Raw genomic sequence first — 14,334 nt, forward strand, 5'->3', positions numbered from 1 at the left:
CCGGGCCGGGGATGAAGGGCTTCTGGAAGGAGAGACTGGGGACTCAGCGGGAAGAGCACGAAGAAGTCATTTCGGAGGCCATGGCATGGGCTGGGAGGATGGGAGAGACAATGACCCTTCAAAACGGGCCGGTCTCGGGGACGGAGAGGTTGACGGCTTTAGGACCGAGGCCCGGCAGCGGGAGGCTGCGCAATGGGGTGGAGGGAACCGGAGCTAAATTTGGGACCATGGGAGCGAGGATTGGGACTGACTCAAATCCGGAGGCTCTGGGGGTAACAGGGCGGGTCCTCTGATTCGGAACCAGATCTGTGGTATGCAGTTGGGTTCCAAGGCTGAAAGAGGGAGATGTAGTAGTTAATTTATTATTCGTTGCTAGGTTTGGAAACTTGGGTCCGTTTTGGGATGTGAAGACCTGGGGCGAGGCACCTAAAGGGTGGGATTTAGAGGCCCAAGGCTAAAGGCCAGGTAAGAATTTAGGCTTAGTCCCCCCTCACATCCCAGGCACGAGTTTGGAACCTTGGAGCTGACCTTTGAGTCAGAGGTCAAGAGATCAGAAGGACACCAGGCAGGAAAAATGGCCTAGTTGTGGAGAAGGTCTTGGAGTCAGAACACAACAGGAAAAGCCTGTGGTGGGACAGGGAAGGCTCAGAGCTCGGAGGCCGTCGGGAGCCGCGATCTCGGTGGGATCGGGAATGGAGTCAGAAAGTACAGCGCACTTCCCTTCCCCAAAATGGCGGCCGCCGCCCACAACCTTTCCCGTCTGACAGGTAGGCCTTGCGTGGGTCCCCGCCCCTTTAGCGACCACGTGACAGAGCGCTGGCCCACAGGGGAGAGGTGGGGCTTCCAGAGGACGCCTCCGAAGAGACCGCCGCGCGAGCCGCGACCCTATTGGCCAGAAACGCACTCTTCACTGATTGGCCTGAAGGCTTGCGGGGAATGGCGGAGTTTTTCTCCTGAGGCGGGAACCTCAAGTGCCCTTTTGATTGGCAAATTTTGGGTCGAGATTGTCGAGATCTGTCCCGAGATTGGATTGGCAAAGTCGGGCGAGACTTACTCTGATTGGTCAAGCTACCAAATTTCCGCGCGGGGATTGGCTTGCAGAACGATAAAGGCGGAGCAGGAAAGAAAGCTTCGCGCTGGGCATTCAGAAGCAGCCACTAGACTAGCCGGACCTGTAGCGCCATTGGTAAGGAATGGCGGGCGCAGGCGGCCTCTGCGGGCGGGCGGAGCGCTTGGCGCCCGTTTCTTCCCTTACCTCGTGTGGAGAAACTATTTTCCTGCTGCGCGTGGCCACGGCACCACAAAATCGCCCCTCCTTTAACCGGCGCTTACATCCGGGTTCTTTTTCTTGGGCCGCCTTGTGAGCTCGTGGGCCAATGGGAATCACCGCTTAGTACGCTCAGTCTATTAAGTCGCGCAGAGCATCCTGGGACTCGGAGTAAACGTCGACATTTCCCTTCACCACGCGGGAGAAGTGGTGTCCTGCATTCGCTTTGTTTTCCAAACTGTGCTCCTGGCTTCCCTCCTCCCCGGCTCACCTGGCATCTTCCTGGAAGGAAAATCCCGGGGAGCCTGTTAAGCCCGCCTCGGTCAAAGGATTTTGAGAGACCCAGGACTGAGGTTACCTTTTTCCTTCTTTCAGCCCTGCCGCGGCACCTCCCTCCATGGCAGTTCCCGAGACCCGACCCAACCATACTATTTATATAAACAACCTCAATGAGAAGATCAAGAAGGATGGTGAGTTCTCGAAGGAGACCAGACTCCAGGCTGTCTCGCACGGGCCTCTTTCATCCCCAGCATCTACTTCTGCAGCCATCTCTTTCAGGCAAAATACTAGTTAACTCCTCCGTCTTTGCACATGCTGCTTCCTCTTGCTTTAACACTCCCCCAGCTCATCTTCCCTTCTGTCCATTAACCTGGTCACTGTTGCTCATCCTTAAAGGACCCCTCCCCCAGGAGGCCTTCCCCATCTTCTTTCCCCTCAGATGCCTGATTTCCATAGGCCTTGCCTCCTCCCACATCCCAAGCCCTGATGGTTCTGGGCTGTTAGGGCGCTGTCTCTCCACTGGCCAGTGAGCTACATGACAGTAAGAACTGGGGGGGAAAAAAAAAAAAGAACTGGGGCTGGCTTAGTCAGTGTCGTGTTTTCAATGAGCAGCCCACAATGACAATGTTTCATTTCAAAATGAAATGAATAATGATGCATAACACTCTATACCAGGTGCTGATACACGTCTTAATTATATTTAATTCTCACAACAACTCTACAGGAAGTAGTTATTGTTCCCATTTCTCAGATTAGGAAACTGAGACTCAGGGGTGATGTGACTTGCCCAGGGTCACACAGTAAAGAAAAATAGTTGATGTCACCACTGTGGAATTCTGCTTAAGAACTTGATTCTTTTCTTTTGTAATCTTCGAGGACATGTTCATTGATTTGAGAGAGAGAGAAACACCGATGTAAGAGTGAAACATCATATGTGCCCTGATCTGAATCGAACCACTTACCTTTTGGTGTAATGGATGATGCTCCAACCAACTGAGCCATACCAGCCAGGGCACACCCGATTATTATTATTTTTAAAAAATATGTTTTTGTTGATTTCAGAGAGGAAGAGAGAAACATCAACGATGAGAGAGAACAATTGATCGGTCCCTCCTGCACACCCCCTACCGGGGATTGAGCTCGCAAACCAGGCATGTGCCCTTCACTGGAATCGAACCTGGGACACTTCAGTCCGCAGGCCGAAGCTCTATCCACTCAGCCAAACCAGCTAGGGCTTAAATATATTTTTATTGATTTCAGAGAGGAAGGGAGAGGAGAGAGAGAATCATTGATCAGTTGCCTCCTGCACACCCCCTGTTGGGGATCAAGCCTGCAACCCAGGCATGTACCCTTGACGAAAATCGAACCTGGGACCCTTCAGCCCGCAGGTTGACGCTCTATCCACTGAGCCAAACTGGCCAGGGCCAAACCCAGTTCTTGACATCAGACATACCTTTTCATTTTCTTGAAGTTATCACCTTTATTGAACCTCATTTTCTGTGTTTAAGAACTGGGCAAAATCGCAATAGCTTCTTTGCACTGATGTTTCAGGGATTAAATTAGCTAAGCCCCATGCAGTGCTTCTTTTTTTAAAAAAAATATATTTTTATTGATTTCAGAGAGGAAGGGAAAGGGAGAGAGAGATAGAAACATCAATGATGAGAGAGAGTCATTGATGGACTGCCTCCTGCACGCCCCCTACTGCTGGCTCTTGCGGGATTGCTGACCCATGGTATTCTGGGCATTCTTTGTTGGCTGATGTTTCCCTTCTGGGCTGCACTTTCCACTGAAAACGGGAGCTTAAGACCCAGGCATGGTACCAAGGCCTCTAGTCACCCATGGATCTTTCTTCCCCCCACTGTAGAGCTGAAGAAGTCCCTGTATGCTATCTTCTCCCAGTTTGGCCAGATCCTGGATATCCTGGTGTCACGGAGCCTGAAAATGAGGGGCCAAGCCTTTGTCATCTTTAAGGAGGTCAGCAGCGCCACCAACGCCCTGCGTTCCATGCAGGGTTTCCCCTTCTACGACAAGCCCATGGTGAGCACTGTGGGTATGGAGGGTATGTGCGCACTTGTGTGTGAGGTGCTAGAGGAGACTGGATGGGCCTGGATCTTCTGTCACCTGTATTCCAGTCCCTTAAGGACAGGAGTTTCTCTTGCTGTTCTCACATTTACTGTTCACTGTACTAGGGTGTGGGTCACACAATACCTAAGGGAACCCTGCCCTCTCGGACTCACAGTGCTGTGAGAGAGACAAGTTTGTCAACAGATGGTGACAACTCAGGAGTCGGCTGTAATGGGGGTTGTGCGCAGAGCTAGACAAGCTTAGGAGAGGCACCTCAACCAGGCTGGGGGTTCAGGGAAGGCTTTCTGGATGAGGTGAGACTTGAAGAAGTGTTAGCTGGGGGGGTAGAGGGAAAAAGAATGTTAGGCAGAGGGACCATGAGGACTAAGGCCCAGAGATAACCAAGAGCATATGTAATTGAGGAAGTGAGTCAAGTTCATTTGGCTGGAGTGAAGGCAGGAGGTGTGGGGAGGGCATAGCCTGCAGAGCATGACCAAAGTTGGTCCTGAAATTGGAAGTGACTCCCGGGGTGCTGCAGAGCCATGGAAAGGTTTAGGCTGGGAGATGCCTGTGGCTCTTGGATAGAGTGGCTTGGAGGAGAGAATTCAGGGTCCAGTGTGAAGGAGAGGCTGGGTCAGGCTCCCAGGCAGGCTGGGATGAGAGAAAGGTGGCTGGATTGCAGATGTTCACAAGATCAAGTGGATGACCAAGGAGGCTGCAGTCTGGGAGGTAAGGAGTGGCATGAGCTGCACTTTCTGCCAGATTGCTGGCAGATATCTTTGGTCTTTGGTTCATTGGGCCATTTTCCTTGTTCCTTAATAGATTTTTCAGTTTGACTTGGTTAGAATGTGCCTCCCTGAGCCATTTTCCTTGGGGAGGGGACAGCATGTGTCAGTGCCTGCAGGTCCCGGGCAGGTGACCTCAGTGGGGGAGGCGGGTCATGTGGGAGAGTGTTGGCTGGGGCAGCAGAGAAGCCTGGGTATCGAGCCCGAAGCCCAAGCATATGCCCTGACCGGGAATTGAACCGTGACCTTCCTAGTTCAGTGATGGTGAACCTTTTGAGCTCGGTGTGTCAGCATTTTGAAAAACCCTAACTTAACTCTGGTACCGTGTCACATATAGAAATTTTTTGATATTTGCAACCATAGTAAAACAAAGACATTTTTGATATTTATTTTATATATTTAAATGCCATTTAACAAAGAAAAATCAACCAAAAAAATGAGTTCGCGTGTCACCTCTGACACACGTGTCATAGGTTCGCCATCACTGTCCTACCTCAGTGGGGGAGGCGGGTCTAAGCCATGCCGGCTGGGCCCAGTAATTTCTTTAATGTTACTTACTCAGGTCCTGGTAAGGTCTACTTTTGCACCCACGCAATTGACTCCAAAGTCCACTCTCTTAACCCTTTGGCTCTCTGTTGGCAGCGTATCCAGTATGCCAAGACCGACTCGGATATCATTGCCAAGATGAAGGGCACATTCGTGGAGCGTGACCGTAAGCGGGAGAAGAGGAAGCCCAAGAGCCAGGAGACCCCAGCTGCAAAGAAGGCCGTGCAGGGCGGGGCAGCCGCCCCTGTAGTGGGGGCCGTCCCGGGGCCTGTCCCGGTAAGCTAGGACCCCTTCATCACCATGCCTTTCTCTGCTATGTAGCCTGACTGGGGGAGGAGTAGGGGAGGGGTCTCCACTTGGGGATTCAGACACCACCCCCCTTCCATTTCCTTACGTAGGTTGCGTGCCTGTCTCTAGATGATGGTGTTTCCACTTCAGAAATACTGTCCCTGCTTGCCAGACTCTTCCTTACGATCTTTCTTTCTTTGTGTCCCAGGCTCTTGGTTTCTCTCTCCTTGACCTTGATGTTCTCTGTGTAGTAAATCTAGAGGAAGTTACTAAGCCCAGTTGGGATTATTTAATAAGTGGATTTAATGTAGCAAGGTTGCCAGGTGTAAAGTCAATGTGGAAAAAATAAGTTTTTTTTCTATATGCTAGCCACACACAAGTAGACTTCAAACCAAAAAATAGCTCTTAGGGGTCAATCCAACAAAAGGTGTGCACACACGCTACACTACACTACACTACACAACACTGCTGAGAGAAATTGGAGACGGTCTCAGTAGATAGCTGGAGAAGCTCCCTGCTTTGAAGATGTCACTTCTTCCCAGATTGATCTAAAAGTCAACAATTCCAATCAGAACCCCAATAGGAATTTTTGGGGACACTGACAGCCTGTTTCTCAAGCAAGATAGGCGAGAAGAATAAAGCTGGGGGAGCCTGCTGCAGTGGTCAAGATGGTGAGGTATTGGAAGACGGACCAGCGGGCAGAGTAGAGTGCAGACACAGATCCACACATGTGGTTACTCAACATATGAAGCTAATGCTGAGTCCAGTGGGGAAGGGATTTTTTTTCCTAGTAAATGATGCTGGACCAATTGGATATCTGTAAGGGAAAAAAATTACTCTACCACAACTAGATATAAGTTAATTTGAGACGAATCATATACCCGAACGTGACAGCTAAAACAAAGGTTTTGGAAGAAAACAGGAAAGCGCCTTCATGACCTTGGTGAGGCATGAAAATTAGAAGCATCCTGTTTTCTAAACAGGATACAGAAGCACATAGTATGAAAGAAAAAGATGGATGAATTGCGTCCACTGTAGGTCTCTAAGTCTCCACGTGAGCTTTCCTGGTGGTTCACGCTGTATTTGTCCTGCGTGCACTGATGGCATCAGGAATGGTGTTTGGGTTACTGTCCAGCTTCCCCACTCTTTACCTGTCCCTTCTTCTGTGTCCAGCTTTCTGTCCATCTTTCACTGTCAAGGAGTGATTCCCGCTCCTGCAGCCCTGTCCCCTCAGTGCATGTGTTGTGTCATCCGCTGTCTGCTTTCTTCCCTTCGCTGCCACCCTTCTCACTTCTTTCTGTATCTGCCTTGACCATCTCTGCCTTCCATTTCTTTTTTCTCTGTAGGACTCTGGATCTATTTCTTTGTTTTTTTCTTTAAAGTTTATTCTTAGATGTGAAAATATAGCGTTCTCATTATAGTGTTTATTTCCACTTCTTTTAGTTAACTATTGTTAATACTTAGAATTTTTTCCTGTTTATTTTTTCCATGCATATATCTATAGACAAACTTAGGTTGCACTGACTTTTTTTTTAATGTTAAAAAAATTTCTTTTAACTTTCTTATATGACATCCCCATTGACGCTGGGTCTGTTTTGCTCTGTTTGTTTCTCTTGGTATCCTTTGCCTTTTTTACCTCTTCCTAAGTCTGGGTTTTTCTCCCTGTGTCTTACACCTGGATTTCCTCTAACAACCTTTTCTCCACTGCGCTTCCTAATGACACTGAAAGCAAGTTTCTTCCCCCTGTCAGCCACCCACTCAGTCCAGCCCTCCCTCTCCACAGGGCATGCCGCCGATGACTCAGGCACCCCGCATCATGCACCACATGCCCGGCCAGCCTCCGTACATGCCGCCCCCTGGCATGATCCCACCTCCAGGCCTCGCACCTGGCCAGATACCACCGGGGGCCATGCCCCCACAGCAGCTTATGCCAGGGCAGATGCCACCTGCTCAGCCTGTAAGTGTCTAGTTCTCCTGGGGTCTCGTATAAATAGTCAGAACGTGGGAACCGAAGGGGCGCTGTTAAAGTGTGGGTGGTCTGGGTAAGCCTCCCTGAGGAGGTGCTGTTGGAGGATGAGCGCGAGGTTCTGGAGCAGCAAGGGATTGACGTATTTGTTGGAGCTTTGGAAGGTCCGGGTGAGCCTGGAGCAGCGGCCAGCACCTGGATTCATGCTCAGTGATCTGTTGACAAGCACCTGCTCTGGATATAGCAGTGCTTTCTTGTGGCTCACAGTCTAGAGCACTGGTTCTCAACCTGTGGGTCGCGACACCTTTGGGGATCGAACGACCATCGGAAAACACATATATAATTACATATTGTTTTTGTGATTAATCACTATGCTTTAATTATGTTCAATTTGTAACAATGAAAATACATCCTGCATATCAGATATTTACATTACGATTCATAACAGTAGCAAAATTACAGTTATGAAGTAGCAACGAAAATAATTTTATGGTTGGGGGTCACCACAACATGGGGAACTGTATTAAAGGGTCGCGGCATTAGGAAGGTTGAGAACCACTGGTCTTGAGGGTACGAAGCAGAGAAAGGATTCAAGCAGGGTGGGGGTGGAGAGCAGAAGTCAGCAGACCCCCCATTAGACTCACGCGCTCCTGTCTGTTCCCTGTAGCTTTCAGAAAACCCACCAAATCACATCTTGTTCCTCACCAACCTGCCAGAGGAGACCAATGAGCTCATGCTGTCCATGCTTTTCAATCAGTAAGTGGGGCCTGTGGTTGGGCAGGGGCCAGAGGGTGATGGCCAGAAAGTGGCACCATGGGGATAGGCCTCAGAATTCTGCTAGCGGAGTCCTGTGTCTGCTTAGGCTTTGCAGGTGGGACAGGGACTGGACATGGAAAAAGAGGAGGCTGAGGTCAGGCCCACAGCCCATGGGGTGTGGTGGTGATGAGGCTTAGGGTCAGCAGTGGCCAGAGTGTGTGTGCTGTCCTCCACCTTCGTGGGGGTGGAGAGGCTCTGTGCCTCAGCTTTCTAGTCTGTAGGATTCAAGGTACATGTGAAAAAGACCTCATTGAACACTGGCCAGACTTGCAAAAATCAGTATGCCAGCAAGCGTGGTAGGTGGGGAGGTTTGAACCTCGTGCCTTGCTGATGGCATGTAGACTCTGACCATTGTGCAGGGTAACCGTTCACTGCTTAGTGAAGTTAAGGGGTGTGTCTTCATCCAAACTGTGTTTATTGAAGTGCTTCCCCACTCATCTTGATTTAGATGCTTTTATTTATTTCTATTATTTAAACAAATATATTTTATTGAATTTTAGAGAGAGGGAAAGGGAGAGAGAAACATTGATGTGAGAGCAGACTAACAATCAGCTGCCTCCTGCACAACCCCCAGTGGGGATCCAGTCTGAAACCTGGGCGTGTGCCCTGACCTGGAATTGAACCAGCAACCTTTCAGTGCACGGGGAGATGCCTAAGCAATCGAGCCACACTGGCCAGGGCTGATTTAGGTGCTTTTAGTGCTGCTCTCATTTGGAGAAGGCTCTTCTGTCAGCCTTGCTTTTCCTCCTATATGTTGACAGCACAGTGGACCAGCCAGCACACAAAACTACTGTCTGGCTAAAGACAGTGGTGCTTTTACAGCGCCTGGGCATTCACATCCGTAAAATAAGAACTGGGCTCTGCACCAGGCGCTTCTTGTGTTTCCTCATCTCTTCTGGAGAGGGATGAAGGAGATCTTTAACAAAAGCCATGTTATGGGGAGGTTGTCACTGCCAGAAAGGCCTTCAAGAAATTTTTTTTAATCCTTACCTAAGGATATTTTTTCCATTAATTTTTTTTTTTTTTAATAAAGAGTAGAAGGTAGAGGAGCATGGGGGAGAGAGAGAAACACTAATGGTAGAGACTCATTGATTAGTTGACTTCCCCATGCGCCCCGACCAGGCTGAGGTTCAAACCTGCAACCTAGGTACTTGCTCTTGACCGGGATGCAAACCCGAAATCCTTCAGTCCATCGGCTGACGTTCCAACCATTGAGCACACCAGCCAGGTCCCTAAAGAAATTCTTTTTATTTATTTATTTTTTTATTGATTTCAGAGAGAAAGGGAGAGAGAGAAAGAAACATCAATGATGAGAGAGAAACATTGATTGGCTGCCTCCTGCACACCCCTTACTGGGGATTGAGCCCACAACCCAGACATGTGCCCTTAACTGGAATCAAACCTGGGACCCTTCAGTCCTCAGGCCGACGCTCTATCCAGAGCCAAACCAGCTAGGGCAAGAAATTCCTAACATGAGTCCCAAGGAGTATAGATGGTACATTCCTCACAGGGGTCATGGTGGGGAATTAGCCTGCGCAAAAGGAGAAGTCAAAGGTGACGCTCACCATGGTGTCTGCAGCATTAGAAGGAACAGAGTGCCGCAGGCATGGTTCTTTAAAATAGTGCTGAGAGGAGATTTTGAGAAACTGGGTAAAACAAGCAATGCCACATGTTTACCATGTCCACAGAACAAAACATATTTTATAAGAATACTGATGGGTAAAAGGATACCCAGTCAACATGAGTATGGTTGCCTAATGGGGAAGGAAGTAGGGAATGAGAAGAGGGAAATGAAAGAAACAGCAGATCCTAGAGGTCAGGGGAGTGGTTATTTCTGGAGCGAAGATAGGTTGGTTATGAGAGAAAGAAGCAATGGGGAGGCCCGTGTTTGGTGGCTTGATCTAGGATATGGTTGTGTAGGAGTTTGTGTTAAAATTTCTCATTAAATGATATGTTCATAATGTGTGCACTTATTTATATTAGGGTTTTTCAACTTAGCATTATATACATTTAGGGATGGGTAATTCTTTGTTATTGTGGCCATCCTCTGTATTGTAGGATGTTTAGCAACATCCTGGCCTCTGCCCACCAGGTGCCAAAATGTTAAGGGGAAGTGCTGATTCTAGATCCCTGAGATCTGTTCTCTTCTCTCAGGTTCCCTGGCTTCAAGGAGGTTCGACTGGTCCCAGGGCGGCACGACATCGCCTTTGTGGAGTTTGACAATGAGGTTCAGGCAGGGGCTGCTCGTGATGCCCTACAGGGCTTTAAGATCACCCAGAACAACGCCATGAAGATCTCCTTTGCCAAGAAGTAGCACCTTTTCCCCATGCTTGCCCTTGCCCCCGTTTGGGGGCCTTCCCTCTTCCCCTTGGCTCGGCCCCCTGAAGGTAAGTCCCCCTCGGGGGCCTTCTTGGAGCCACGTGTGTGAGTGAGTGGTCACACAGCATTGTACCCAGAGTCTGTCCCCAGACATTGCACCTGGCGCTGTTAGGCTGGAATTAAAGTGTTTTTTAAGTTTGATTTTCTACAACAATTTGTTGTTTTTATTTTCTTGTCCTCTATGGTTCCCTTTTCTGTATATCAGAGTAGCCTGAATTTTTGGACCTCATCTGCACCTTTGGGAAAGCAGAGTATGTAATAATACTGTCTGAGATGGCATCACCTTTACTACCTTGGCAGATTTCTATTTTGCCTCAGCATTCAGTGCAGGATATTGAAATCCAGGCTGCCATGTACAGTTGGACAGGTTCTATACTGCACAAGGATGTCACCTTTAATGGCACACCATTCACTTTGTAGAACATTAATTTTCTAACATGATAGAGCGTTAAGGAAGACGTTTTTCTTTTTTTAAATATATTTTATTGATTTTTTACAGAGAGGAAGGGAGAGGAATAGAGAGTTAGAAATATCCATGAGAGAGAAACATTGATCAGCTGCCTCCTGCACACCCCCTACTGGGGATGTGCCCACAACCAAGGTACATGCCCTTGACCGGAATTGAACCTAGGACTCTTCAGTCCACAAGCCGATGCTCTAGCCACTGAGCCAAACTGGTCAGGGCAAGGAAGACGTTTTTTTTGCCTGTTTCTAATCTTCACAAAGTGCCTTCTGTTACAGCAACAGTCCCATCCTGGGTACTTCAGGAAGAAAGAAGGTACAGTGGGGCCTTGACTTACAAGTTTAATTCGTTCTGTGACGGAGCTCGTAACTCAAATTACTCTTTTGTCAAATCAAAAAGTGAACGAGTGAGACACGTGATGCTGGGCTGATGTGGCGTTCACTGTGACGGTCGCTGCGCCAACTAGCGGTGGGGTATCAAGCTGGCTCGTAACCCGAATTTTAGCTCGCAACTCAAAGCAAAAAATCGGCCGAGAGACGGCTCGTATCTCGAAAAACTCGTTAGTCGGGACACTTGTAAGTCAACACCCCACTGTAATTAATTAGGTACTCATGAAATCATTGGAAGGATAGTAGGAATGGCAGTCTGGGTTTGAGACACTTGAGTTCAAGTTTGTAACCCCTGATGGAGCTTCAGTCTAGAATTCAGGAAGATGCCACTGCTGCTAACAGGAGGCCCAAACGGACTTGAACACACATGGGAAGCTACCGACCAGATGCTGGCACAAACAACTGACCTCCCTTGCTGACCAGCTGTTGCCAGCCAGAAGACTCAAATTCCTCTTCAGTGCCCTAGTTGCAGGGGAGTCTGGGAAATGTAGTCTCTGGCTAGACAATCATGTTTGCAGCTGAAGCTACGGATAAGGAAAGATGGAATGGAGGATCTCCCTTAACTGTCTGTTACACACCTAATCTGGAGAATTTTATATTGACTCAAAAAAAAAAATATTGCTTCAGACCCTTTCTCATACTATATAGATGGGAAAATAAGATTATTTGACAGAAGCACAAAATGAACCACAAAAACAAGGGCAGTAGGACATAGGCTTACATTCGCTGAATATTTTTCCTGCCAAGGCTAGCCCACACCTGTCTCTCCTCTGGTCTTATCATTAAAGAGGAACACCAGTGAAGTGATGAGACTTGTAACACCAAATGCAGACTTTCTCCCTGTAAGATCTGAAAGATTGGAAGTAGAAAGAGATGGTCCCCTTTACTACAAGACACAGTGTTATTGCAGATGGCAAGTGGAAACATCTTGCCCACCACACTGGTTCTGTGGTCAGCAGATCCCAGTCTCTGCTTTCTGCATGGGGGACATGCAGACATTCCTAGCTATCCCTTCACCCACTCAGTCATTTTCTTGTGTAAAGAGGAATCTATATTAATACTGTGGTATTGTTTGTACTGTTACTCCCCACTGCCAAGCACTTAGCAAGCACTCAATAAATTGAGCAGATACTTGCTGAGTACTTTTTCTGTGCTAAATACTGTTCGTGGTATAGGATATACAATGGTGAATAAAATAGACAAGCTGATGTCAAGTACTGTTACCAGCAAAACGTCATGGAGTGATGAGAGGGTGAGGCTGGGGAACAGTGACTACTGGGTGATTCAGGAAGGCCCTTAGAGGAGGTGACATTTAAGTAGAGCTGTTGAATGTTCTCATGATACTTGGTGCTGGGTATTGGGTATGTTTTACATGCCCCTGATGAATTCTCCACCCAAGATTGATTGTTCACCCTCTTCCCCCCTAAACAAATTTGGACTTGCTGTCCCAAAGGTGAGAATGCCTGGGGAAAGAGATGGCTGCCCAGGAGAATGATCTCACCACGTGGCTCTCTCATTTGAGGCACAATTTAGAGGTGAGCCTTGAATTCAAATCCTCCACTTTTTTATTCTAACTCTGGGCAACTGAACTCCAAACTCAGTATGGGCCTGGACCCAAATCTAGCCCCTGTACTTCCTGGCTCTATAACCTTGTGAACAACTTTAAGGCTCTGTGCTTCTATTTCCACACAAAATGGGGTATTTGTTGGAGTCAATAAAAGTACATACCATATTTTTCTGTGTATAAGACGCTATTTTTTCTAAAATCGTTAGACTGAAAATCAAGGAGCATCTTATACACGGAAGTCAGTCGAGGAGGGATCCATATGGGTGCATAGCTCCCCATACCTTGTCAAACAGGCTTCCTCCAATCATGAACCTTATTACTGACATCAGCTGATGCCATAATTGGAGGTGGAGGTGGAGAGTGCACAGATGCAACAGGGACCAGAGCGTACTGAGCCTATAAAGATGTCAAAAAATAAAAAGACAAATACGGGTAAGCGATAGTCTTACTCTGCAAAATTCAAACAATGTAATTAGCTCTGCAAAAGAGCATGGAAATAGAGCTGCAGAGAGACAATATGGACCTCCTCCCACTGAGTGTATGATCAGACAGTGGAGAAAACGGGAAGAAGAACTCCTTAAGATGCCAAAAAGAAGGCCTTACTAGTAAGAGGAAAACCAGCAAAATGTTTAAAATACTGAGTTCTTAGTTTTGGGTTTGAAAAGCAGGGGGCGGGGCGGGGGGGTCTTATACATGGAAGAATATGGTAATTAAAATGGTGAATGCATTATAAAGAACTATTAGCTTTTATCTCTATTGTACAGATGAGAAAGGTGAGCCTCCAAAAGGAGAATATAGCTTAGCCCAGGTCACTGAGTCAGGAAGTGACTGGTGAGGATAAATAATGATCATGGCAGGGTACACCTAGCCTAAGGTCCAACATATAATATTCACTCAGTATTTGAGAGCTGGCGCTATTCTTGGCAATCAAAGGGCTACCTGTTCTGTCCCTCAGCACAGGAAATTCCAAGCTAGGTACCCAAGCCAACTGGAGAAGATGGAATTGAATATCTCAGCCTGCCTGTCTGGGCCTCTGACTGCTGAGGGGGTAGCCTGGGCAGCTTTGGAGCTCTAGGCATTTCCTTGGGTGGGAAGCCCCCACCCTGTCCTTGAAATGGTTCTGGCTGGGTAGCAGCCTCTAGGTGGTGTGGGCGAAATTTGGGACTGGTTTAGGGCAGGGACAAGACTTAGAACACAGGATTCCTTGTACTGCTGTAAAGAGGGAGGGAGGAGGAAATTGGAGACCCCGTTCCCTGCTTAGTCACTCTCCTGCTCATAGTCCATGATGACTTGGTCTAGGGTGTTCCTCGGTGTCATCTTGCTGTCTGCCTTCCCAGGACCTACTGTTGGGGGCCGCTCCATGCCCAAGCTGGCTGACTGGAAGCTGTGTGCTGATGAGGAATGCAGCTGTAAGAGTTGGGGTTGGGGGTGGGGGGCTTGGATTGCCAGCCTGAGTGAGGGTATTACATTCCCTATATCGTCCCCAGACCCATCTCATGCTGTGGCTCTCAGGACTACGTAGCCC

General features: G+C 48.1%; 3 protein-coding genes across 6 annotated transcripts in view; 2 read left to right on the forward strand and 1 right to left on the reverse strand.

Annotated features, from left to right (window-relative positions):
* CUNH19orf54 (chromosome unknown C19orf54 homolog) overlaps window positions 1–1,590 on the reverse strand; it is a 7,029-nt gene extending 5,439 nt beyond the window's left edge. Inside the window, exon 1 of one of the 2 annotated variants that reach the window (XM_014467994.2) lies at window positions 1,256–1,590. The gene's annotated coding sequence lies outside the window, so the exon portion shown is untranslated. Of the gene's footprint in view, window positions 1–1,054; window positions 1,153–1,255 lie in introns of those variants that run through there. The other variant, XM_023743973.1, reaches the window with a different exon arrangement.
* SNRPA (small nuclear ribonucleoprotein polypeptide A) lies at window positions 88–10,544 on the forward strand. 3 transcript variants are annotated; one of them, XM_023743970.1, is made up of 7 exons: window positions 1,051–1,186; window positions 1,644–1,737; window positions 3,411–3,583; window positions 5,038–5,217; window positions 7,013–7,186; window positions 7,863–7,951; window positions 10,166–10,544. In XM_023743970.1, exons 2-7 carry the CDS (start codon window positions 1,665–1,667, stop codon window positions 10,323–10,325), a joined length of 849 nt encoding a protein of 282 aa, XP_023599738.1. In that variant the 5' UTR covers window positions 1,051–1,186; window positions 1,644–1,664; the 3' UTR covers window positions 10,326–10,544. The 3 variants fall into 3 exon arrangements, with proteins under 3 accessions (XP_023599740.1, XP_023599738.1, XP_023599739.1); XM_023743971.1 differs by lacking the exon at window positions 1,051–1,186 and having other exon boundaries at window positions 1,698–1,825; XM_023743972.1 differs by lacking the exons at window positions 5,038–5,217; window positions 7,013–7,186; window positions 7,863–7,951; window positions 10,166–10,544 and having other exon boundaries at window positions 88–1,186; window positions 1,644–1,825; window positions 3,411–3,541.
* Window positions 10,545–13,481: 2,937 nt separating this feature from the next.
* MIA (melanoma inhibitory activity) overlaps window positions 13,482–14,334 on the forward strand; it is a 2,898-nt gene continuing 2,045 nt past the window's right edge. The window contains exon 1 of the mRNA XM_023743958.1: window positions 13,482–14,310. Within this exon, the coding sequence (XP_023599726.1) occupies window positions 14,092–14,310 (219 nt within the window). The 5' untranslated portion in view covers window positions 13,482–14,091. The remainder of the gene's footprint in view (window positions 14,311–14,334) is intronic.

The sequence above is a fragment of the Myotis lucifugus genome, unplaced genomic scaffold, assembly GCF_000147115.1.
Source record: "Myotis lucifugus unplaced genomic scaffold, Myoluc2.0 scaffold_421, whole genome shotgun sequence".
NCBI classification, from domain to species: Eukaryota; Metazoa; Chordata; class Mammalia; order Chiroptera; family Vespertilionidae; genus Myotis; species Myotis lucifugus.

Coding starts and splice junctions, on each gene's coding strand:
- SNRPA (XM_023743971.1), top strand. CDS start 1,717: ATGAGAAGATCAAGAAGGATGGTGAGTTCTCGAAGGAGACCAGACTCC. Junction 3,584..5,037: donor CCTTCTACGACAAGCCCATG/GTGAGCACTGTG, acceptor CTCTGTTGGCAG/CGTATCCAGTATGCCAAGAC. Junction 7,187..7,862: donor AGATGCCACCTGCTCAGCCT/GTAAGTGTCTAG, acceptor TGTTCCCTGTAG/CTTTCAGAAAACCCACCAAA.